The sequence below is a fragment of the Thunnus albacares genome, chromosome 1 (assembly GCF_914725855.1).
Source record: "Thunnus albacares chromosome 1, fThuAlb1.1, whole genome shotgun sequence".
In the NCBI taxonomy this organism is placed as follows: Eukaryota; Metazoa; Chordata; class Actinopteri; order Scombriformes; family Scombridae; genus Thunnus; species Thunnus albacares.
In genome coordinates this window covers 7,194,388-7,216,950 of record NC_058106.1, presented here as the reverse complement: position 1 = coordinate 7,216,950, position 22,563 = coordinate 7,194,388, and the positions used below count along the sequence as shown (strand labels likewise).

At 38.5% G+C, this 22,563-nt stretch overlaps 1 protein-coding gene across 1 annotated transcript; it reads right to left on the bottom strand.

The window, feature by feature from the left end:
* Positions 1–318: 318 nt before the first annotated feature.
* On the bottom strand, positions 319–21,322 carry LOC122986316. Its single transcript, XM_044357525.1, has 22 exons — positions 21,248–21,322; positions 20,038–20,166; positions 18,834–19,001; positions 18,695–18,749; positions 18,504–18,595; positions 17,939–18,057; positions 15,413–15,687; positions 15,179–15,278; positions 14,708–15,009; positions 14,580–14,619; positions 9,523–9,581; positions 9,215–9,269; positions 8,694–8,781; positions 7,675–7,803; positions 7,126–7,293; positions 6,987–7,041; positions 6,799–6,887; positions 4,873–4,991; positions 2,642–2,919; positions 1,156–1,258; positions 681–988; positions 319–595 (listed from the first exon to the last, which is right to left on the bottom strand). The coding sequence occupies exons 1-22, from the start codon at positions 21,320–21,322 to the stop codon at positions 486–488; spliced, it is 2,916 nt and encodes a 971-aa protein (XP_044213460.1). The 3' UTR covers positions 319–485.
* Between the last annotated feature and the right edge of the window lie 1,241 nt (positions 21,323–22,563).

The following is a 22,563-nucleotide window of genomic DNA, read 5'->3' as shown; positions in this document are numbered from 1 at the left end:
CTGGTGAAATGAATGTATTGTCCTGTGTGTCATAATTTAGAATATGAAGATCTCATTATTAGAACTGAAGTTTAGGTCTAGGAAATGAATAGTGTCAGTATTAGAAAATGAATGAGTGAACACAAAATGTGGATGAAAAGCATTTTAACAGTCCAGAATCCTGGGACAGACCGATGTCTGGCCAAAACAAGAATATCATTGACAAAACAGGCATATCATTTTATGGCAGAAATGTAAATATAGTCTTTTCCAATTTAGTCACAATTATATCGGCAAAAAACAGCTCAGGTGGTGATGCCATAGATAAATAACCTGATGCATGGTTTTCAATTCTATCTTTATTAAAAGAAGCAGGAAGACATCAACAAATAAAATTATTGTAAGTTATCATTTAGCTGCATAAAACTGGAATCCAAAGGCCAGCAAAGACCTAATATAGGTAATGGATAAATAATACAGTTGTTTTAGCTGTTTCAGTTGTTATACTATAAACTAGTAGTCATCATTTTCTGAGAGGAAGAGTCTTTGACTGAGGAGTTATTATTGGACCGGGATGCACAGGTCAAAGCTATGGACCACAGGACCACAAATACACCTGAGAGGAGAAAAGAAAAGCTGTCAATTCCAGCAAACATATAAACACAGAACACTTTATATGTGAGCATCCTGCACATACTGACCCTGCAAGGAGTTGAGTATAGTGAAGATGTATATCCCAGCAAGGGACATGAAGGTGGTGCTGGCTAACCCCCAAGGTAACCCCAGCACACAGCTGAGGCCCAGCACTGTGGCACAATCCTTCCACAGTCTGCTCCATTTCTTTCTGTTCATCTTGTTCCAGCCACCGTCACCTATCTTACGCCCCCACAGCTTGAACACCACCAGTCCCAACATGCAGGAATTATATAGTATCACCAGGCATGGAAAGGCCACAGTAGTGATGTAGCTGACCAAAAGCCTCTGTGGGAACTTGCTGCTCATCCAGCACCTGCAGGGTATTTTAAAAAAGAAGAATCAGAGAGACAATTAAAAAATAACCTGCTTGAGGACAGTGAATAAATAGCAAAGTTGAAATCACAATGTGCACTTGCTAAGAATTCAAATCCATTATGTGGTGCATATTGAAAATTGTCACAATGAATCTTGATTTCTTACATCTGCACTGTTGAATCGGAATTGTTAGCATCAGTCAGTTTCAGACTGTATTTCCCATAAACACCTGAAATCCCACAAGCCACTGCAATCAGTGTAGGAAGACCTGCATAAAGACATGAAAGACAGAGTTTACTCCAACAAGCCCTGACTGTATGGTTATCTGCGGTGGTGCAAATGAATTCCTTTACATTAAGATTTTGAATTAAAGTCATTGTCTAAATAACATAGAGAAGAATCGTTTCCAGTTCAAGGTATTCAAAGGACCTTTGGTTACATTTTACTATACAGTGACTGAGACCAACAAAAAGTCAACCGTTAATATTCAAACATTTCCTTCCTTGTTTTGAAACTTGCATTCATTACATCTGCTGCAGACTTCTTTTACTCTTATTGCATTGCTATTTCTTTTGGTGCAGCTGCCTGCAGCAGCCAACGGAAATGTATATCACAGTCATTAACCTGCAGACTTACTATTTGTTAAAAGGGATGTGTGCTGTGTAAAGTTTGACACAGTGCTCCACTAGACCGTTAATAATGTAGGAGCCACCTTAAAGCAGTTATTATCAATAGTTTTATATTAATAATGGATCTACCAGTATGTGGATGAGTACCAGTATGGAATGAGTACTAGTATGTGAAAGGTGTTGCTTGAGGAGGATTTTCACCTGACTCTGCAATTTAGCATCTTTCAGCTCTTTGTTTTGGTTTTACAGCTTGCAACTTACTATTTTGGTTCATTGCATTCATCAGTGTCATTTTCAGCTGCAATAAGCTGTTTTCAGTGAAAAAAGCTCTAATAAACCCACTGTACGCTACCTGCTCAGACAAAGTTGAGGATTAGCTGGTGAGCATTTAGTAGCCAAAGAGACAGATTTTTTTTTCCCCAGGAGTTTGCAACAAACAACAACAGAGTTAAAAGGAGAGAGAATATTGGATTTACATTTATCAGGTGGACAGAAATATCTCTCTTAATGAATGCTAATGTTGCTTAGTATCTGCTGAATGTGTAAATAAGCAACAGTTTGCTAACAAGATTGTTATATCAACTTGTCAGGGGAAAACATGTTAGTTTACACAGCTTGTTTCCACTGTGGCCAAAAAAAAATTATTGCAGGTTTAAGCCCCCCAATATTTCAGCTGATATTGTATATAGAACCAACTGACACAAAAGGAATATAGGGGCCTTCAGGGCCTGGGGTAGTTCAGTTGGTAATCCTGCCCTCACCGTGATACTACTGTCCTTGTGTGCATGCTGTACCTGCAGTGGTGGTTGTTTTTCACCAATGTCGTCACAGTATTATAATATATAATTCTAATAAATAATTAGAACTGAAAAAACAAACATTCATACATCAGTCTTATTCAGGCAATATTAATTTGGCTATTTGTCTGACTTATCAACAGTACATCAGAAGACAACACCTTCATACACCTTAAAAAACTGACTTGTTGGAACGAAGTACTGTCCAACCCAAGCTCCACTCACCCCATCCCACCAAGCTGAGTTTGAGCAGGTATCTCCTGACGTAGATGTTAAAGACTCGGACGAGGAGAAGGTAGAGGTGGAATCCCTCCAGAGCCGTCCAGCTGATGGTGGCCAGCAGGGACCAATGTAAAAAGAAACCGAGAGCTCCGCAAACCCAGTCGTCCTTCTTATTAAGCAGCTGAACCCAAAAGCTGCACAGCAGGAAGCTGAGGTGCAGGCAGAGCAGCGCACCTGTTAGCTGCATATGCAAACCAATGGCCTTCTCTGGACGCTGCCGTCTGTAAGGAAACAGAATACACTATATGAGTACATTTTTGTATTGCCTGCTCAGCACATACTACATCTGGCTATTTCTGACCTGAATTCTATCTTTTACCGATTTCATCATCACACTGTAAATAACTCCTGCCAAAGCCTAAACAATTCCACTTAAATCACATCTTCTTGAGTCCCGAATGCCATCCTTTATGTCCAGCTGAAACACAATTTTATTTTCACATATTGATCACTTTACCATGCTAAACTGGTAAAGACATCAATCAATCAAACACCTTAGCCACTGATGTAGTACTTTTTTGTTTACTCTGTGCAGGCTGGGTGGCTACCACACTAATTTGAGACTGAGTAGAGAGTCTGCTGTATTTGATCTTGATGGCTTACTTCATTACTGTATGACAATGAGGGGCTGCACCCCACAGCAGCGTCACTTCATTGATTATTAAAATCTCTGACACACTGACAGGATCAGTCAGGATCTAATGTTAAATAATGTTCTGTGTTCTTCTACACATCCTCAAGGTCAGCTGTTACACACAAAGTCCAGGTTTATACTGTTTGGATTTAAGCAGCCATCCTCTTGATATATCCTGAGCTCCATTATGTCGAGCAGCGCAGCAAAACTAAAAAACTGTAGTTATCATCTTGACAGGACTATCCAGAAAAAAAAAGGATTAAACGTTTAGCTTCTAAAATACTTTTTTGGTCAGACAAGTGAAAAACAAGTTATTTTCTGGTTTTGGTTTAATTTGTATCACAACTGCTGATTTAAAGAGGGAAACAGATTAGGGGAACTTGAAAAATGGGAAGTAGATTTTTTTTTTAAAATTCTCACTAAAAACGGAAATATAAAATAATCAATTTCTTTATCCTCTTATCAAACAAGTTTAACACAGCATTGGACGGAGGGTACATGGACCTGGATGCAGCAATGCAATTCTCCTGCCAAGTCTGCTGGGAAATAGACGACGTCAGTTGAGTAAGGGGTCTTTCAACATGGCCCAGGATGCATTGCGACCTGGCATAAACATGTATCATCTCAGAAACCACTGGTGAGGGGATATTTAACTTTGAATTGTGACAAAGTGTCAAAACTCCTGCACAGTGGTTGAAAAGAAAACCACACACTAGCAAAGCAAATGAGTTTGTATTTCCCCACAGTTGATAACAGATGAGGCATGCAAGATAAAGCATCCTGTCTATGTGTCACTGGGTAAAGAGGACTGGAACAGGATGCTTCTTTGGGCTGTCTGTAAATAAACATGCTCAGGTATCATTAAGATTTATAGTAACGCAAACATATCACACATTTTTTTTTTGTTTTGAACCTGCATCTTGAGTTCAATCACTGACCTTGTTTGACCTACATGACCTTATGATAAACTTCTGTGACCTCGGAGTGCAAAGATGCATGCCTTCCTTTGCAGAACTGAAGTCTTAGAAAAATGCATACTACCAACACTTTCTTCAATGCCCCATTACTAATTTTTCACATATTAGTAGATGCACATGTAATCACGTCTGCAGGTGAAGCAGGATATGTCTGTGTATTTGTTGCACATGCTCTCTTTTTTTGGTTTGTTCTTGTTTACTGAGGTGAGTCACTCTCACCCACCTTGCACGAAAAGGCACGTGAAAACTGTACACGCAGAGAACAACACTATAAAAGAATCAACCTGTTTTGTGCATAAAAGAGCCTTTGACCCACATAACTTTTGGGCACAACACTCAAGCAGCCGAGAGTGACTAAATTAGTCATGAGTCAAAATATAAGAACAGAATCTCATCTAAAAAATTCTGCCCTGTGTCTAGAAGAAAACACTGTTGTTCTGTGAAGAAAATCCAAGAACACACATTTACCATGCATATATTGCTTCAGTCCCTTGACAAAAAGGACTTAAGAAAGATTATTATCATTATCAAAATGTTCAGTTAAAGTCAAACAAAAAACTCACTGTAGACATATATAGATGATCAAGCTGATGGCTGTGAAGAAGACGGAGAGGGCTGATCCAGTGTAGGTGATATAGTTAAGGTTCTCAGCATTTCTTTTATCCACTGATACTTTGGGGTTCTGGAAGAGGACGAGATACAATAAAAAATATTCAAACTGTATTTAAAGCTCAGAAGGCAGACAGAGCTTTCTTTAGTATAATGTACTAGTTGATTCAGGTTTACTAGTACTTAAAGTATAGCTCTGCTCTGTGCCTCTGTGACAATGTCGTTCCCCAGTTACGTACCCAAGTGACAATAAAGTACCTTCAAACAGCGATAGCCTGTAGTCTTTCAGCTAGAATGAGAAAATCTGTGTGGCTGAATTAGCTGTTCGCTAAGTTCCGCTCCCCTCAGTTACTGTTACTACACTTGTTGAGCTTTACTTCTCACACAGTACATAATGCACTTTACCATGATAACAGTGGCTGATTTACTACTCAAATTTTTTTTGTAATTTTTTGACTTATTGATTTCAGACAGAGGTTGACAAAAGCAGGCTTCTCATTTCTAGCCAGCAACCGTTCATTTGGTCGTCTGTAATGTCAACTTTCTCTGACAGATTTGATCAGCTGTAGCTAGATAATTAGGCTAACATTAACTAGCTCCATGAGTTAGTCAAGAAAAATGTTTAATATTTCCAGCTGCCTCATTTTAAAATTATAATTATAATTATAATTATAATAATAACACGTCTCAGGCAAAATGTCTGTTCCCTCCAGCTGAGTAGTTAGCTAACCCTTTGGAAAGTCTAAAGAAGACTCCACCCTCCCTATTTAAAAGCAGAGTGCTGCTCTTGCTACAGCTCCATTCACATCATTCCCACTTGTTGAGAAAATACAAAGCTTGACAGGCCTGCTGTGCCTTCATGGTTGCCAGGCTATGACTGAACAATTGCTGTTTGGGGGAAGGGTTTAGCCAACGGTCAATTGGTACAAACTTCTACCCCAAACTACCAGAAAAAACTTTGTGGAGCTGCGAATCCACTCTCATGTGGACCCATAGTCCTTTATTATAGCAGACATTTATAGCGGGAAAAACACAGGTGTTATTAATAACATTAATGATGGCTCTGTTCTATTCAAGTGTCCCAGTTAGCCAAGACAGTGTGGCAGTGAGCCAGAATGCACAATACCAAGACCCTGAAACTGAAGCAGCCACGTGGAATTCAGCCATTATAATATTAGATTATTCACACCTGTACTTTTCCTCCTGTGACATGCTGCATGATGTGAACATGTTAAGTTCACAGTTTTTTAAGTCTGTGTTCAGTCAAGTGTCCATATGGACACTGACAGTTTTTCCTTGCTATAATCATTCCTCCTGTTCATACTGGCTATGAGAAGATCCCCTTCAAATGTGCTTTCAATGTAAGTGATGGAGGCAAAAATCCACATAGTCATTTTGTGCAAAAATGCATTTAAAAGTTTATCTGAAGCTTATATGAGGCTTCATCAGTCTGAGTTAGTCATATCAAGTGGATATCTGCCACATTTACAGTCTTTTTATCATTAGATTCCCTCTTTGTGTTTCCTTGGACAGTGTTTCACTGTTAAACAGCAGAAGTATAGTAACAAACAGAGGAACGTCAGCACTAAAAAGACTGTAACATTGACATATCTACTTGATTTGACTCATTTGGGTGGCAGAAGCTTCATATTAGCTTTAGATAAACCTTTAAATACATTTATGCACAGGATAAGGCTTGTGGATTTTGTCCCCCATCACTTACATTGTAAGTGCATTATGAAGGGATCTTCTAATGGCCAGTATTAACAGGAGGCATGATTATGACAAGAAAAATGTATTAAAATGTGTGAATGTGTGAGAAAATGGTTGAAAAAAGAACAAATACTGAGAGGAAATAGTCTGTACAAAGATGCTTTTACCACAAGCACAGCAAAGAAGCTCAGGTGGTAACAGCTACAAATGAAATGAGTTCCATTGTCAAAGGTATCACTGACTTCACTCCAGTGACCTGAAAACACACAGACACATATAAAAGAGTTAATGTTTTTATTTGAGAGAAAAATTGAGGTGAATCTCACTGTAGACTGATCTGCTGTATGTAACCCACCTGTTCCATCACCCAGCTCTGACTCCTCCCAAAACACACAAGTCCCATTTTCCACCTGAAACATATATTACAAAAACATAAGAGGAAAGCAGATTGTGACACTTTTGTAATGCTAGCACAACTGGTTTAGTCATTTTACCTCATTGTTGTGTTTGAAGATTAATTTGATGGGTTGTGGGAGGTTTCTGACTGAGGAGTTCCCTGCCTTCACTACCAGCACTGACTCCCCCATAACAGTGCCTTGCCTGTGGACAGGAGGGCTGGGTCTGAGTACTCTCATCCGTTCTTTTGGCAGCGGGGAACTCAGCTGCAACAATGGACAAAAGTTCCAGTAGTGATACATGACATGAGGGCTTGGATGAAGTTAATTTGAAGTGTAGAAGAATTGCAACAACATGAACTACAGTATCAACCTTTCCTCAGTTTTAATAGTACACAACAGCTGACTTTGGTCATACAGAGTTTATGGAAATCAGTGCAAATCAGCATGAAAAGAAAATGCAACCAACTTAAAGTGGAAGCTAACATTAGGCTCCACTTCCTTATCTATTCCCCTGAAAAAAACTTCCTAATTCACCTGCCTCTCTATCTACATGTCCATTGTGATTAGTATTGAATTAATACAGGCAACCAAGGAGTAACTAAAGAAGTCTCCTGTTGCTCAAAGTTTGCATGTTCAGCTACTGACCTTGAAATAAGTGCTGCTGAGCACAGTGATCACCAGCTGTACCTCCTCCTCAGGATCATCTCCTCTGCATGTCTGTAGAGCTGAGGATGGGATGTGAACCCTGTGTTCAGGAGTAGGACTCTCCTCAGCCTAAAAAAACACAAGTACACACAAAAACATCACAAACACCAAGGAAAACATGTATGTAAAAGTTCTATTTGTAAGAATCAGAAATTCTCTCTAATTGGTGACACCAGTAGCTGTTGAGTGAGCTGCAGTCAACATCCTGCTACTCTTGCTTGCGTGCTCGCTTCTCATAATAACATAAAAGATCTCTAATGTTGTGTTTTGCACTGTGTTTCAGCAAAGCATCTCTCACTCCCAGTCAATCAGTTTTGTTGTGAAATGTGTGCTTATTATCACCTTCGGACTATCAACAGAAAAAACTAAAGAGGTAGCTCTGGAGTGGGCGACTTGTCATTGCAGGGATGTTTAGTTGTGAAATGTATAGTGGTTGACGGAGGCAGTTATCCGTGTCATTAGCTGGAGACCTAATATCTGCAAGGTGTTTCTAGTCAGTTTGTTGTGTTGTATTGTTGTGTCGTTATGCTGGTTGTTTGTTGACGTCAGCGAGAGAGAGATAAGGCTTTTTGTGGTCACATAGAAACCAGTCCACAGGCTGTTACATGCAACTGAGAAAGACAGGGAAGGTCTCATTTTTTATGTAACATTACAGCCTGTTCACTCATTGACAATAAAAATGATGAATACATGTACTTGTAACTTGTTGAGGATGATTTTAATTGTTCTGGTTTTTTGTACGTTCCACGAAAGACATCCTGAACTCGTATGTATGATGTGGAATATGTAAAATAATTATTATTCTCTGTCTTTAATCACTCTTGATGAACAACACAAAAACATTTTTTTCTCCTGTTTTGCTCATTTGTTGGTGAATTTCATATAAAACTTCATATAGTTTTACCTCTAAGAACCAAGACAGAAGCTGCAGGGTCTGTTACCCCAAATTTTGACCTCACCTCTTGAGACGAGTTCACCCTCCATTTAATGAAGTTTAGCATACCACGGCCTCTTATCGTACATTTTCGAATTTTGTAGTCATAACACCTACCAACACAGACACATTTCAGCATTTCAGCAAACCAAGCAAAGTTATACAGAAAGATAACTACATGAATCAATTATTTCTATGAGAAAACTTTTAGATTAACAACTACTGGTCCTGCTGAGTAAAAACATTGCAGATTTGTGACATTAATTTAAGGATTATCGTACACAGTCATTTATGGGTTGAGAAAAAGCTCAAAACCTTGATATTCACAGAGTCATGTATATGATATACGGTATGTTATAATTCATTTGCTCAGTCGCTTTTTTATGTCCTTTTTTACTTTCAGGTTGTCTTTCACAATCATATCAAAGCTACTCCAGCATTCATTTGACATCAGGGAACATTGGTGTAGTAGATAGATGTATATTGCCCTTAAAAGGAGGAGTGTAAGATCTACAGCATGAGCTTAGTATCCACTGAATGAGTTACCTGGTCCAGGAGACATTACTTTCCTTACACCCAGAGAAGACATTTTCACAGAAGTCTGTCAGAGTGACAGAGAAAGAAAGTCAAATAGTTAAAGATAGTACAGTGTATGGATGGATACACACTGGATACAAGATTGACAGTACAAGATAAAACATGCTAATGACAGATCTCACTCCAGAATAAGAACATGAGAGGAAACTGTTCACCACTTACTCGGGGTAAGTGGTATTATATATTAACAGTTCAAGTGGTGCTCACCTCACAAGCACACAACCATTAACACAAAATAAACATGTGGAAAAACTCACCATCAGCTTGAGTTGTAGAAACCCAGACGAACGAGACGAGACAAAGAGTCATCCACATCCTCTCTCACTGTTCCTCAAACACACGTATGGTCTATCAGTTCAACACACTGCACTGTTCTGCTTGTTTGAGGTTGTTTGAGTCACATCGGCATACATCACATGTTGGTGGCAGAGTGAGGGTTGACAGGAAGTGATCCATATCAGATATGTTTTCAAACGAAGTACAATGACATAAGGATTTTTACAGAGAGCTAGTGAAGTTGAGTTTTAAAAGAAATCTAATGAACATATTTATCTGCTCATGAGAGAATGACTTATATTTATATGAATCACTGAGCCAAGCTAAAATGTTATTTATTAGTTATATCATTTACAATAGACAATATCACATACATGTTTGTAGTTGTTCATAGAAACAAATGATGGAAATATTTTATAATGATTTTTCACTCTAGGCACTGCCTAGAATGAAGGGGAAGTTTCTCAAATGTGACACTTTTCCAATACGCAAGCAGAAAGAAGTCAAGTCATAGTGGTTAACAATTCAGACACTTACTGTTAGCGGGGGAAGTGAAAGAGTCAGACCTGCATCACTTAATGTGTTCCAAAGGTGGCAGCTCACATGAAAAAATGAAATTGCCATGGCAAAACTAGACATTCTCCTATAATGCTTTATTTTATTCATAAACACATGCAATATTCAAGGTTTGTGAGGGAAAAAACTTTAATGAAAATTGATTTAAAGGCCAGGCTCACAACTTTTCAAATTTCTCTTAAAACCACAGTCAGGTGCTCAAATGAACATTGAAATAGGTGTTTCTAGTCATAATCATTCCTCCTGTTCATACTGACCATCAGAAGATCTCTTCATAATGCACTTACAATGTAAATGACGAAGGCTAAAATCCACAGTCCTCCTTCTGTTCAACAATGTATTTAAAAGTTTATCTGATGCTAATATGAAGCTTCAGTCATCCAAATGAGTCAAATCAATTAGATATTGTTAAATGAGTCTTTTTAGTGCCAGAGTCCCTCTTTTTGTTACTTAGCAGGGAAACACTGTCCGAAGAATCACAAAGAGGGAATTTGATGCTAAAAAGACTGTAAATGTGTCAGATATTCACTTGATATGACTAACTCAGACTGCTGAAGCCTCATATAAACTTCAGATGAACTTTTGCACAAAATGACTGTGTGGACACACTGTGGATTTTGGCTCCCATCACCTATATTGAAAGCACACACACTGTTCATATGGACACATGACTGTTGTTTTAAGACACATTTGAGAAATTAGGAACCTGTCTAAACAAAGATTTATGTTTCTGTAAAGAAAAAAAGAAAATTGCTTTGTAACTTAATTTACAGTAAGGCTACTATTCCTGAAGTCTTCACTGGAGTTGAAGTCATCCTGTCCTTCATATCTCTCTTCCTCCACTTGAAGAAACCTTGACGAAGAAACACATGTTACAACATCTTGGGTGGAGTTACAAGCTGGTGAAAGAGAACCTGAACAGACACACGTGACAAAAAACTAACTGCCAACAGAGAGACACACAATATGGGGTAGTTCATATATCCTGAGCCCAGCAAGGCCAGGCCTCAGGTGGTCCCCATGAGGCAGGTAAGACCCAGCACAGTGAGGCCACTAAATGTAATCATATTCATACTTTCATACGTGTTTAGCAAAATTAAAACAGTTCTTTAATCAGCACGAGTATTTTCTTTGTGTGTGTTGCCAAAAAATAAAAACAATTAGCACAGTGTTACCAGATAAGATTTTGGTAGCACTTCACGTAAAGCCCCCCCGTTTAGCATTTATCATGTGTATTATCACTCACTATCTGTTTAAACACCGCCTCCACTTATGTGAGCCCACAGGAGATGTTTACAGTCATTGCGTCAATTCTCATGCAAAAACATCCTGCTGAAGGCTTCCAGGAACCAGCTTTCAAATGAAAAAAAAAAATCAGAAAGCATTTTGAGCAGCAAATTATCTCTCATCTCATTACTTTCAATTGGATGTTTTGTATTATTTATTGGTTGTATCTGTTTTAAATGTTTAGAGGCCTCAGTGTCAATATGATGCTACATTCAGTAATATTTTGATGATATGAATTATTTTAAAATCAGTTTCTTGTGAATTCCCCTAACTTTATTCATTCATTTACCAAGAAGATAATCCATAAGCACTACTGGAGCATTATAAAGTCTTTATATAAACCTTTATTCATAAAGCAATTTTCAAAATTAAAATCCACAAATATAACATCAAATCAAAGTGAGAACTTAAAGGTAACAAGAGACGTCGACTGGACCAGAATAAAATTACTAAAACAGATTCCAGTAATATAAGATTAAAGAAAAACCAGGATGAGATCTCAGAAAAAAAAGATTGTTTTAATAAGAGATGCAAAGGTTCTGTGGTTTTATGCTATTTAATACATCTGGAGTTCTGTACACATCTGCAGCATGATAATAAGCTAAGAAGCTGTTGCAATAATCAGAGCATGAGTAAATAAACACATTTAAAAAGGTACTGTCTCTCTACACATGTCATATACATCTTGAAATGCCCATGTGGCTTAATGTATGTAGGCCAAACAAAGCGCCATCTCAAACTAAGAGTTGCTGAACATAAGAAATGGTAATATGGATTATGCCATTGCTAGACACTACAAGGAGAAAAACCATGGGTCGTCTATGTCCTTTAAATTTATCGGCATTGAAAGAGTGCGACGCAATCCAAGAGGTGGTGACTTGATTAACCAGCTCTTAAGAAGTGAGGCATTTTGGATTTATGAATTGAATACTATTGAACCTTATGGACTTAATGAAACACAGGATATGAGTTCTTTTCTGTGATATGAAAATGTTAACTTTATGAAACACAGGATTTGAGTTTTCATCTGAGATATGTAAATATTAACTTGTATTTCTCTCCACAGGCTATTTGGACTCTTAGGGAGAGATGAGCCACTGGCACTCACCCTTCCCATTTAGTGATGTAGAGGGACAGCTGTAGGACCTGTCGTCCATTCTGCTTAGGGAATTCTACCCATCCTATTCAGTCAGTTGTTTACGGGATGTAATGAAGTTTAATTATATAAAATGGTGTAATTCTTGTAACTTTGTGCAACATTAATCACGTCATGTTTTTTGTAATATGTATATTTTCATTTTCGTGCCCTTTGTAAAATGTTCACTTTGAGAAAATGAAGACTGTGATAATTAGTCATGTGACTCAAATGTATTTATCACACCTGTGAGTACTCAGCAGTTGTACTGATCGAACCTGAAAAAGCTACAGGCGAAACGTGTTGTTCGCTCTTAATAAAGTCACAGTAAAGTCATTACAGTGTGAGGTGGTTAATTTTGATTTTCACATGTAAGAAGGTCTCTGCATCTTTAAAAGTTAAAAGCAATTTCAAATTGTGAATATTGAAAAAATTGAAATATTTCAAAGCTTCATGGCATGATGTTCAAAACCCAAAGTACCATCAAACAGAACACCAGGGTTTATTTCAATAGATGTGATCTGATCGAACAGGGAACCTGTGGATGGCAGAGTTTGTCTATATAACTGGAACCCAATGACAGTGATTATTGTTTTTACTTCTTTAAGACATTGCGTAGGCAATATAATAGAGAAATAAACCACTTATAATCATCTCTCTCATGTAGTCAGGGATTGTCCAGGGATGCTGCGATGCAGCTGATTCATATCATAACATATCAAAGTGATGCTTTATTTTTTATTTTATTTTATTTATTTATTTGCAATATTTGTTAATATTTCTTCTTATTTCTCTTCATCCTTAACCTTTTGTCTTTCTTGTTGCTCTTTTGTTCTTGTTCTTCCTCCTCTCCACCTCCATCCTCCTTCTTCTCCACTAGGTGTGACTAAACATCACCAATCCACCAGGAGGTGCTATAACAAGCCATGGAGCACAATGGTAGTTGAGTCTGCACCAAATCATCTCTCAATAAATCATTTTGCATTTAATTTTAGTGGTTGCATCTCTTGTAATTATACTTTTGCTGATTGAGCTTGTTTCTAATTTCTTATTAATAATAGATTAATATGTAATGTAAATAAAAATTGTTTTGTATTTACTAAATTTGTATGGCAACTTCTGTTCAATAAAAGGTGTTATTCTATCATATTGTCAACATATCATTAGCCATATTGTTACACATGATTAAATAATCAACAATCAAAAATAAATTTATATGATATAACATAATATATTACAAAACATTAAACACAGAGTCTTGAAAATAATCTGCAATGTAAAGAAAGAAAGAAAGAAAGAAAGAAACACTGCAGCAAAGAATGTTTTTCTTGGGTCAGTCAGAGTGTCCTTCAACTCTTTACGAGTTGGTGTCACAGAGTTACTTAACTTTTGGCTTGATTTATATGTTTGTCAATGTGTGTGTTAAGAATCGTAAATATAAAGAAAGCGACTAAGATATTTGAAATCAAAGAGTACATTTGAACAGTAGCACAACTTTACAATGACCAGATTTTAAATATGTCTGGGATCCTAAAATACTGTACACATCACCTACACCAGAGGTTTGAGTGAGCAACAGAGGCAGGACATTGCAAAGTAAGATCAAAACTATAAGATTTAAGCAGTCCTTTGTTCCCTCTGCTGCAGCCATCTGTGCCTTATCTTTCACCATTGTTACAGGCACTTCTGAACTGTTTTATTGTCAAATTTTAGTGTCAAATTTTTAAATTGATTTTCAGGGTCATACAGTTCATACAGGATTTTTATAGATGATCTCCTCTAATTTAGTTGTCTTTACTTTGTGTTTTATTTTGTTGGCATCTCCAACCAATTAAATTACCATTAAACCATTAAATTAGATAATAATATTAAATGCGATTTCATTTGACCATCAGCAAATCAAGTTATTGTTCAGATTTGATTATATTTGGACTGTCCATTATACATGGACACCAAAACACCTAATAAAGGTTATACATGAAACATTTGTTTTAGCATTGTATATTAGTTATTGAGACCGGTATCCATTATCTTTGAGGCTCGTCAATCAAAGACCATGACCACAGGAACACAAATACACCTGAGGGGAGAAAAGACAAGCTGTAAATTTGTCTTCCAGTCTTACATATAAGCAATATTTACTCTATGAGGATCCAGAACATACTGACCTGACAGGGAGTTGAGTACAGTGAACAGGTACAGCTGGGGGAGGGAGATTAAGGTGGCGCTGCCTAACACCCATGGTAACCCCAGAACACAGCTGAGACCCAGCACTGTGGCACAGTCCTTCCACAACCTGCTTCCTTTCTCTCTGTTCATCACATCCCCGCCACCTCCTCTCAGCCCCTGCAGCTTGCACACCACCAGTCCCAGCATACAGGAATTACACAGTATCAACAGTAACAGAAGGGCCATAGTAATGACATAGCTGACCAAAAGCCTCTGTGGGAACTTGCTGCTCATCCAGCACCTGCAGGTTGGTAAAAATGTTTAAGCAGAAAGCTTTGAATTCCAAATAACCTGCTTGTTGGTGGGGAATAAGGAAGAGCAGAGCAAATCACAGTGTATACTTGCTGAAAATTCAAACACCCAAGGTGGTTACATATTTAAAATCCTAACAATGAATCTTGGTTTCTTACATCTGCACTGTTGTGTGGTTGTTGGCATCCCTCAGTTCCAGACTGTATTTCCCATAAACACCTGAAACCCCACAAACCACTGCAATCAGTGTAGGAAGACCTGCATAAAGACATGAAAGACAGAGTTTATGTCCACAAGCCCTGACTGTACGGTTGCATGTATTGATTTAAGGAAATTAAATGAAATGCAACAACTATTCGACAGTTTCACTGTCCATCTCAGAATCTACTCACCCCATCCCACCAAGCTGAGTTTGAGCAGGTATCTCTTCACGTTTAAGACTTGGACTAGGAGAAGGTAGAGATGGAATCCCTCCAGAGCCGTCCAGCTGATGGTGGCCAGCAAGGACCAGTGTAAAATGAGACCCATAACTTGGCAAACCCAGCCCTCCTCGTTCTCATTCTGCTGCAACACTAACATACTGCACACCAGAAAGCTGAGGTGGAGGCAGAGCAGTGCCCCTGCTAGTTGCATATGCACACCGATCACCTTCTCTGGACGCCAATTTCTGGAAGGAAAATAGTATATTAAGTCAATTTTGTAGTGCAACGCTCATATCATGTGTAGTATGTGCTAATAACAGTGCTTGAAGTGGAAAAAAATAAGTGCCGGTACTCCCCTTATTCACATGTTGGTGTGTGTATCGGTCTGTATCAGCAAATCATTAAGTATTACATTTTTACAGTATTTCTACAGTAAATAAAAGATACTAGGCAGGGGCGGAACTAGACTCTCAGCGCAGAGGGGTCGGTGCATTTTCGAGGGGCCCTTCTGATAAAGTCATTTTAAAAATTCAAACCTGTCAAAACGCTGATGGATCCTATCCTATCCATAAACACAAATTGTCACTTATTGAGCCAAGCAAGCCCATGTCTAAGACAACATATAGTGAAGGCACTTTGTCAAGCAAGCTTATTCTGAAGGAAAAAAAAGACAGGTTGCCAAGTTCAAGTGTTCAAGTGTTTCAGCACCGAGGACAGCACGCGGAGCACTACATGCATTGATTGACGGTTCAGCACCACCACCGATAGACAGCAACAGGCTAGGTCCACTGTCTCCATGTCTACCATGTCTTTCTTATACGGGAATAACATGAACATAAAATGGACACAGCAGTCTACAACACTACACAAGGCCTACTCAAACATAAAAGAGACACATACTACAGCCACACTAATACATTTTTGTTTTAAAACGCACAATATTTGCTACATTAATGCCTAGCATCCACACTACTCCAGCGTTTGCGAATTCCTAAAACAGAGACTTTTGAAAATGCTGCTGACCCTGTTTTAGTTTGAAAACTCTTGGATTGCGACTTTCTTAAAAACAATGATGCAGGCACCCATGTTCACTTCCTGATTGGGTCTTACCAGTTATGACTTATACTCATATTGCTGTTTTTGCTGTAGTGCAACAGGGATTTCTCATAATTATCTTGTTTTTGTAAAAAATAAGTTGACATACAAGCATTTAGATGTTTCAAATATACAGAACTAAACTTCAAAGATTTTAATTTCTGACAAACAATTCACAAGGTTCCATATACATAATTTATACATTTATAATATCTATGCATTCATAGACTGAACTAGATTTGCCAATATTTTATTTCTGTTTTTGGCTTTGGCCTCTTTCCGATGTGAATTCTGGGATAGTGTACATTATTTTAGTACATAAAACACCTAAAATGCACATAAAAGAACAATTGTGTGTGGTTTGCATTTGAATGGTAACCCTATGCTTGACAACACATGGGGCACGATTTAAATGAAGATCATGCAAGCCATGAGGAGATGGCTGGAATGGAAAAGGTGCTCTTTATGAAATTCTGAATATAATAGACCTGAAAGCATATGTCAAGTTATTACATTTTTAACAAAAAAGTTGCCACTAAACTCAAAATGTAATAACTTATTACATTATGTGCAAAAAGTTATTATGTTACGCACTCACCATTTTTATCACATTATTATTACATTTTGAGTTTTTATTACATATTTTTAATTACATTATGCACAGTTATTACATTATGAGTTTCTACAGACTCTCTAGAGCCACGTTTAAATAAACAAGTAAAGACAAGCAATGTGATCAAATAGGTCGAAAAATATCAGTATGATGGAAACAGGAAAACAAGTTCTTGATCAAGAAGACTAAACCACATCTGAAGATATCTGATATATTTGATCTTACAGGAAGGAAACACAGTTACTTTGTGAAACCAGTCCGATAGTAACTCAAACACTCAAATGCACACACTTAACTCACACATATTGCTTTTGTTGTCATATTTTTGTCATATATTGTAAAGCTTGAAAAAAAAGAAAAGACGCATTTTTTAAAAACATAAAATAATCGCTTTTTAACAATTTTACGGTATTTCATTTGGGTTTTTTTTCATCTTTGTTTATTCAGGGGGGAGTTTCACTGAGAGCTCTCTCTCTCAGGAATGCCCTGATCACATTCACACAATTACACATTCACACCTGGAAGCTGCCCAGTACAACCACAGTCTGATCTGCTGCCACTGAGCAGCTCCACTGGAGCAGTTGGGGTTAAGGGTCTTGCTCAAGGGCACCTCAGTGATGGTTAGAGGGAGGGGCAAGTGCTGCTTTTCACTTTCCCCACCATGATTTATGCTGCCGGTCCAGGGGACTGAACCGATAACCTTCTAGTGACAAGCTTACTTTCGCTAACCTTTAGGCACCACTGCCCTCTCTACACTCTTGAGTAAAAGGGATGTAGAAAAAACTCACTGTAGACATATATAGATGATCAAGCTGTTGGCTGTGAAGAAGACGGAGAGTGCAGGTCCAATGTAGGTGATATAGCCAAGGTTCACAACATTTCTTACATCCACTGATGCTAGGGCCCTCTGGAACAGGAAGAGATGCAATAATTTTTTAGGTTCATTCACTCCACGGCAGAACTGTACAGCTCTACTCTATGTCTCTATGACAAGCTCAGACTCTAAACAGTAGAAAGCTTATCACTAGGGCCGTTCCCTATATAAGTACAACACGGTTCCCTTTTTGCAAGTGAATTTTTCTACTCCTATATTACCATCAAAAGTAAAATTACACAACAATTGCTACGGAAATTAGAAATTTCTAGCTCAAACTATCAGAAACAACTATGAATAAACAAATTACATTTTCCATTGGAGAGGGAGGCTGCTATTTCATAGACTCAGTTATTTAAAACACAGCAAGCTTCTGAAAGCTTCCTTTAATGGGAGGGACATTATTCAGCACATGAGATAGCGATGTGGCTGGTAAGAGAGCTGATAGTGAGAGGAAATGTTCTGTTGAAAGGTTTTACCACAAGCACAGCAAAGAAACTCAGATGGTTGCAGCTACAAATACACTCAGTTTCAGTGAAGGTGGTATGACAACCGTCTGGGCTCCAGTGACCTGAAAACACACAGACACATATAAAAGAGTTAATGTTTTTTTTTGAGAGAAAAATTGAGGTGAATCTCACTGTAGACTGATCTGCTGTATGTAACCCACCTGTTCCATTCTCCAGCTCTGACTCCTCCCAAGACACACAAGTCCCATTTTCCACCTGAAACATATATTACAAAAACATAAGAGGAAAGCAGATTGTGACACTTTTGTAATGCTAGCACAGCTGGTTTTGTCATTTTACCTCTTTGTTGTGTTTGAAGATTAATTTGATGGGTTGTGGGAGGTTACTGACTGGAAAGTTCCCTGCCTTCACTACCAGCACTGACTCCCCCATAACAGTGTCTTGCCTGTGGACAGGAGGGCTGGGTCTGAGTACTCTCCCCCGTCCTTTTGGGAGCGGGGAACTCAGCTGCAACAATGGACAAAAGTGCCAGAAGTGATGCATGACATGAATGCTGGGATGAATTAACTAGAAGTAAAGTGTAGAAGAATTGCAACAGTATGAACTACAGTATCAACCTTTCCTTGATTTTAATAGTACACAACAGCTGACTTTGGTCATACAGAGTTTATGGAAACCAATGCAAATCAGCATGAAAAGAAAATGCAACCAACTTAAAGTGGAAACCAACATTATGGCTTGATTCCATTGTGTGTCGTGTTCCAGCTGTGCGGCCACTGCAGTCAATGCTTGTGATCCCACTAGACACACCGCAGCACATTTCAGAAGTGTCCCAGAAGCAACTCACCACTTATTATTAATGAAACAACACTTATAAAATCACCAAGTGGCAGCAGAGTGACTTTGCTCCAGAAACAGATGTGGTCCTGAGATGTCTAAGACCCATTTTTCACAAAAACACCAACAATCCGCTTTGTGCTGCCTATTTGCACATCACCTCCCATCAGTTTACCATGCAGCATTGGGCACAACAATACTACACATGGACACAGCAGATTTCAACATCAGGAAAATACCAAACTGTCCATGTGCTGCTTAAGGTCCAGCATGTTAGAGTAGGCTTAGACATTATTGCTGTGACTGTAATACCTGGCTTAGACGTCAACACTTCATCACCATAACACCTGAAAGTGGGGGCACAAAAAGTCTTGTTGTCCCCCCTATTCTAGCACCACTGCTGCCATGACTGCCCTGGCTTCCTATCCAGGTAGAGGGGTGGCTGTCTTCTCTCTGGCGCTGATGGAGCAAAATGCTCTGCTTCTGAAATGCTCCCAGTGGGATATGACACCATGCAAAGGATGGCACAAAACCACGCCAAAGCTGGAACATGACACAGCCGTGCCCGGTGGAATCAAGGTGTTAATCTATTCTCCTGAAAAAAACTCCCTAATTCACCTACTTCTCTGTATTTACATGTCCATTGTGATTAGTATTGAACTAATACAGGCAACCAAGGAGGGATTGCATGTTCAGAGGTACTGACCTTAAAGTAAGTGCTGTTGAGCACAGTGATCACCAGCTGTACCTCCTCCTCAGGATCAGCTCCTCTGATTCTCTGTAGAACTGAGGATGGGATGTAAACCCTGTGTTCAAGAGTAGGACTCTCCTCAGCCTAAAAAACATAAGTATATACAAAGACATCGCAAACACCAAGGAAAACATGTATTTAATACAACAATGAAAAAAAAATATTGAAATGAACTTGTTGAGGATGATTTTAATTGTTCTGGTCTTTATACATGTTCCAAGAAAGACATCCTGAACTCGTATGTATGATGTGGAATATGTAAAATAATTATTATTCTCTGTCTTTAATCACTCTTGATGAACAACACAAAACTTTTTTTTTCTCCTGTTTTGCTCATTTGTTTGTGAATTTCATATAAAACTTCATATAGTTTTACCTCTAAGAACCAAGACAGAAGCTGCAGGGTCTGTTACCCCAAATTTTGACCTCACCTCTTGAGACGAGTTCACCCTCCGTTGAATGAAGTACAGCATACCATGGCTTCTTATCGTACATTTTCGAATTTTGTCGTCATAACACCTACCAACACAGACACATTTCAGCATTTCAGCAAACCAAGCAAAGTTATACAGAAAGATAACTACATGAATCAATTATTTCTATGAGAAAACTTTTAGATTAACAAATACTGGTCCTGCTGAGTAAAAACATTGCAGATTTGTGACATTAATTTAAGGATTATCGTACACAGTCATTTATGGGTTGAGAAAAAGCTCAAAACCTTGATATTCACAGAGTCATGTATATGATATACAGTATGTTATAATTCATTTGCTCAGTCGCTTTTTTATGTCCTTTTTTACTTTCAGGTTGTCTTTCACAATCATATCAAAGCTACTCCAGCATTCATTAGACATCAGGGAACATTGCTGTAGTAGATAGATGTATATTGCCCTTAAAAGGAGGAATGTAAGATCTACAGCATGAGCTTAGTATCCACTGAATGAGTTACCTGGTCCAGGAGACATTACTTTTCTGACACTCATGGAAGACATTTGCACAGGAGCCTGTCAGAGTGACAGAGAAAGAAAGTCAAATAGTTAAAGATAGTACAGTGTATGGATGGATACACACTGGATACAAGATTGACAGTACAAGATAAAACATGCTAATGACAGATCTCACTCCAGAATAAGAACATGAGAGGAAACTGTTCACCACTCACTCGGGGGAACTTTGGTGTTTTGTGTTTCACCCCAGGCTGGTTTAGAGTCACTAACGTCGGGCAGCAGAGGACCATGAGCGACAGTGTTTTTGTCTAGGTCTGATGATCTATGACCTTGATATTTATACATAGTTGATAAATTAAAGGAAAAACCGGTCTAGGTCTGAATGCTTGACCCCTACAGTGAGCGGATCTGGCAGCTCTGTTATGCTGTGGGGGGCATTTTGCTGGCATGGTTTTGGTCCACTTGACCTCTTATTAAAACACAAGTACACAATTAAAGTGCAATTTACTTCAATTAAAGTGCAATTTACTTTAAAAAATCCCTAGCCCTCTGTACAAAACTTTGGTGTTTTGTGTTTCACCCCAGGCTGGTGTAGAGTCACTAGTGCCTTTGGGTTTTAGGTTTGGTGATTCACGACCTTGATATATATATATTAACAGTTCAAGTGGTGCTCACCTCACAAGCACACAACCATTAACACAAAATAAACATGTGGAAAAACTCACCATCAGCTTGAGTTGTAGAAACCCAGACGAGTGAGACGAGACAAAGAGTGAGGGTTGACAGGAAGTGATCCATATCAGATATGTTTTCAAACGAAGTACAATGACATAAGGATTTTTACAGAGAGCTAGTGAAGTTGAGTTTTAAAAGAAATCTAATTGACATATTTATCTGCTCATGAGAGAATGACTTATGAAATTTATAGATTTATAAACAAGGTTCGGGAACAGAGACCACGCCGAGTACACATCCCACTTCCGCACTACAAAGTATTTAGGCACACCCCATCCGTTCTTCTCCCTTGGTCTCAGTTGCAAGTCCCTCCCACCCTAACCCCTCTTTTCATCAACCATCCTTTCTCCTCTGTTTTAACACAGGAACAGGGGGCTCTATCCAGGCGATGGACCGGAGAGACAGTTCCCCCACTCAGAGTCTCAACCTCTCCCCCCTGTTCCCTCCTACCTCCCTACTGTCGGCAGTCATCGTCCAGTCGACATACCATACATCCATCATCGTCCCTTAACCCTCCATTCTATGTTCCTCAACTCTCACACCTCACCCCTTTCCTCTCCCCATCACTTCATCCCTCCATCCCTAATCCTTCATCAGGTTCTCCAACCCATCCATCAACATATCAGCTCTCTTTCATTATCTCAATTAAACTATTGAAATCTAATGTTCTGGGTGTGGTCTCAGTTAGGGAAATATTTATATGAATCACTGAGCCAAGCTAAAATGTTATTTATTAGTTATATCATTTACAATAGACAATATCACATACATGTTTGTAGTTGTTCATAGAAACAAA

Excerpts from the sequence above, each read along its gene's own strand:
- LOC122986316 (XM_044357525.1), bottom strand. The coding sequence starts at position 21,322 with ATGGTCCTCTGCTGCCCGACGTTAGTGACTCTAAACCAGCCTGGGGTG. Across the intron at positions 20,167-21,247 it reads AAACACCAAAGTTCCCCCGA|GCTGAGGAGAGTCCTACTCT; the intron begins GTGAGTGGTGAA and ends TATGTTTTTTAG. Across the intron at positions 7,042-7,125 it reads TCTTCAAACACAACAATGAG|GTGGAAAATGGGACTTGTGT; the intron begins GTAAAATGACTA and ends TATATGTTTCAG.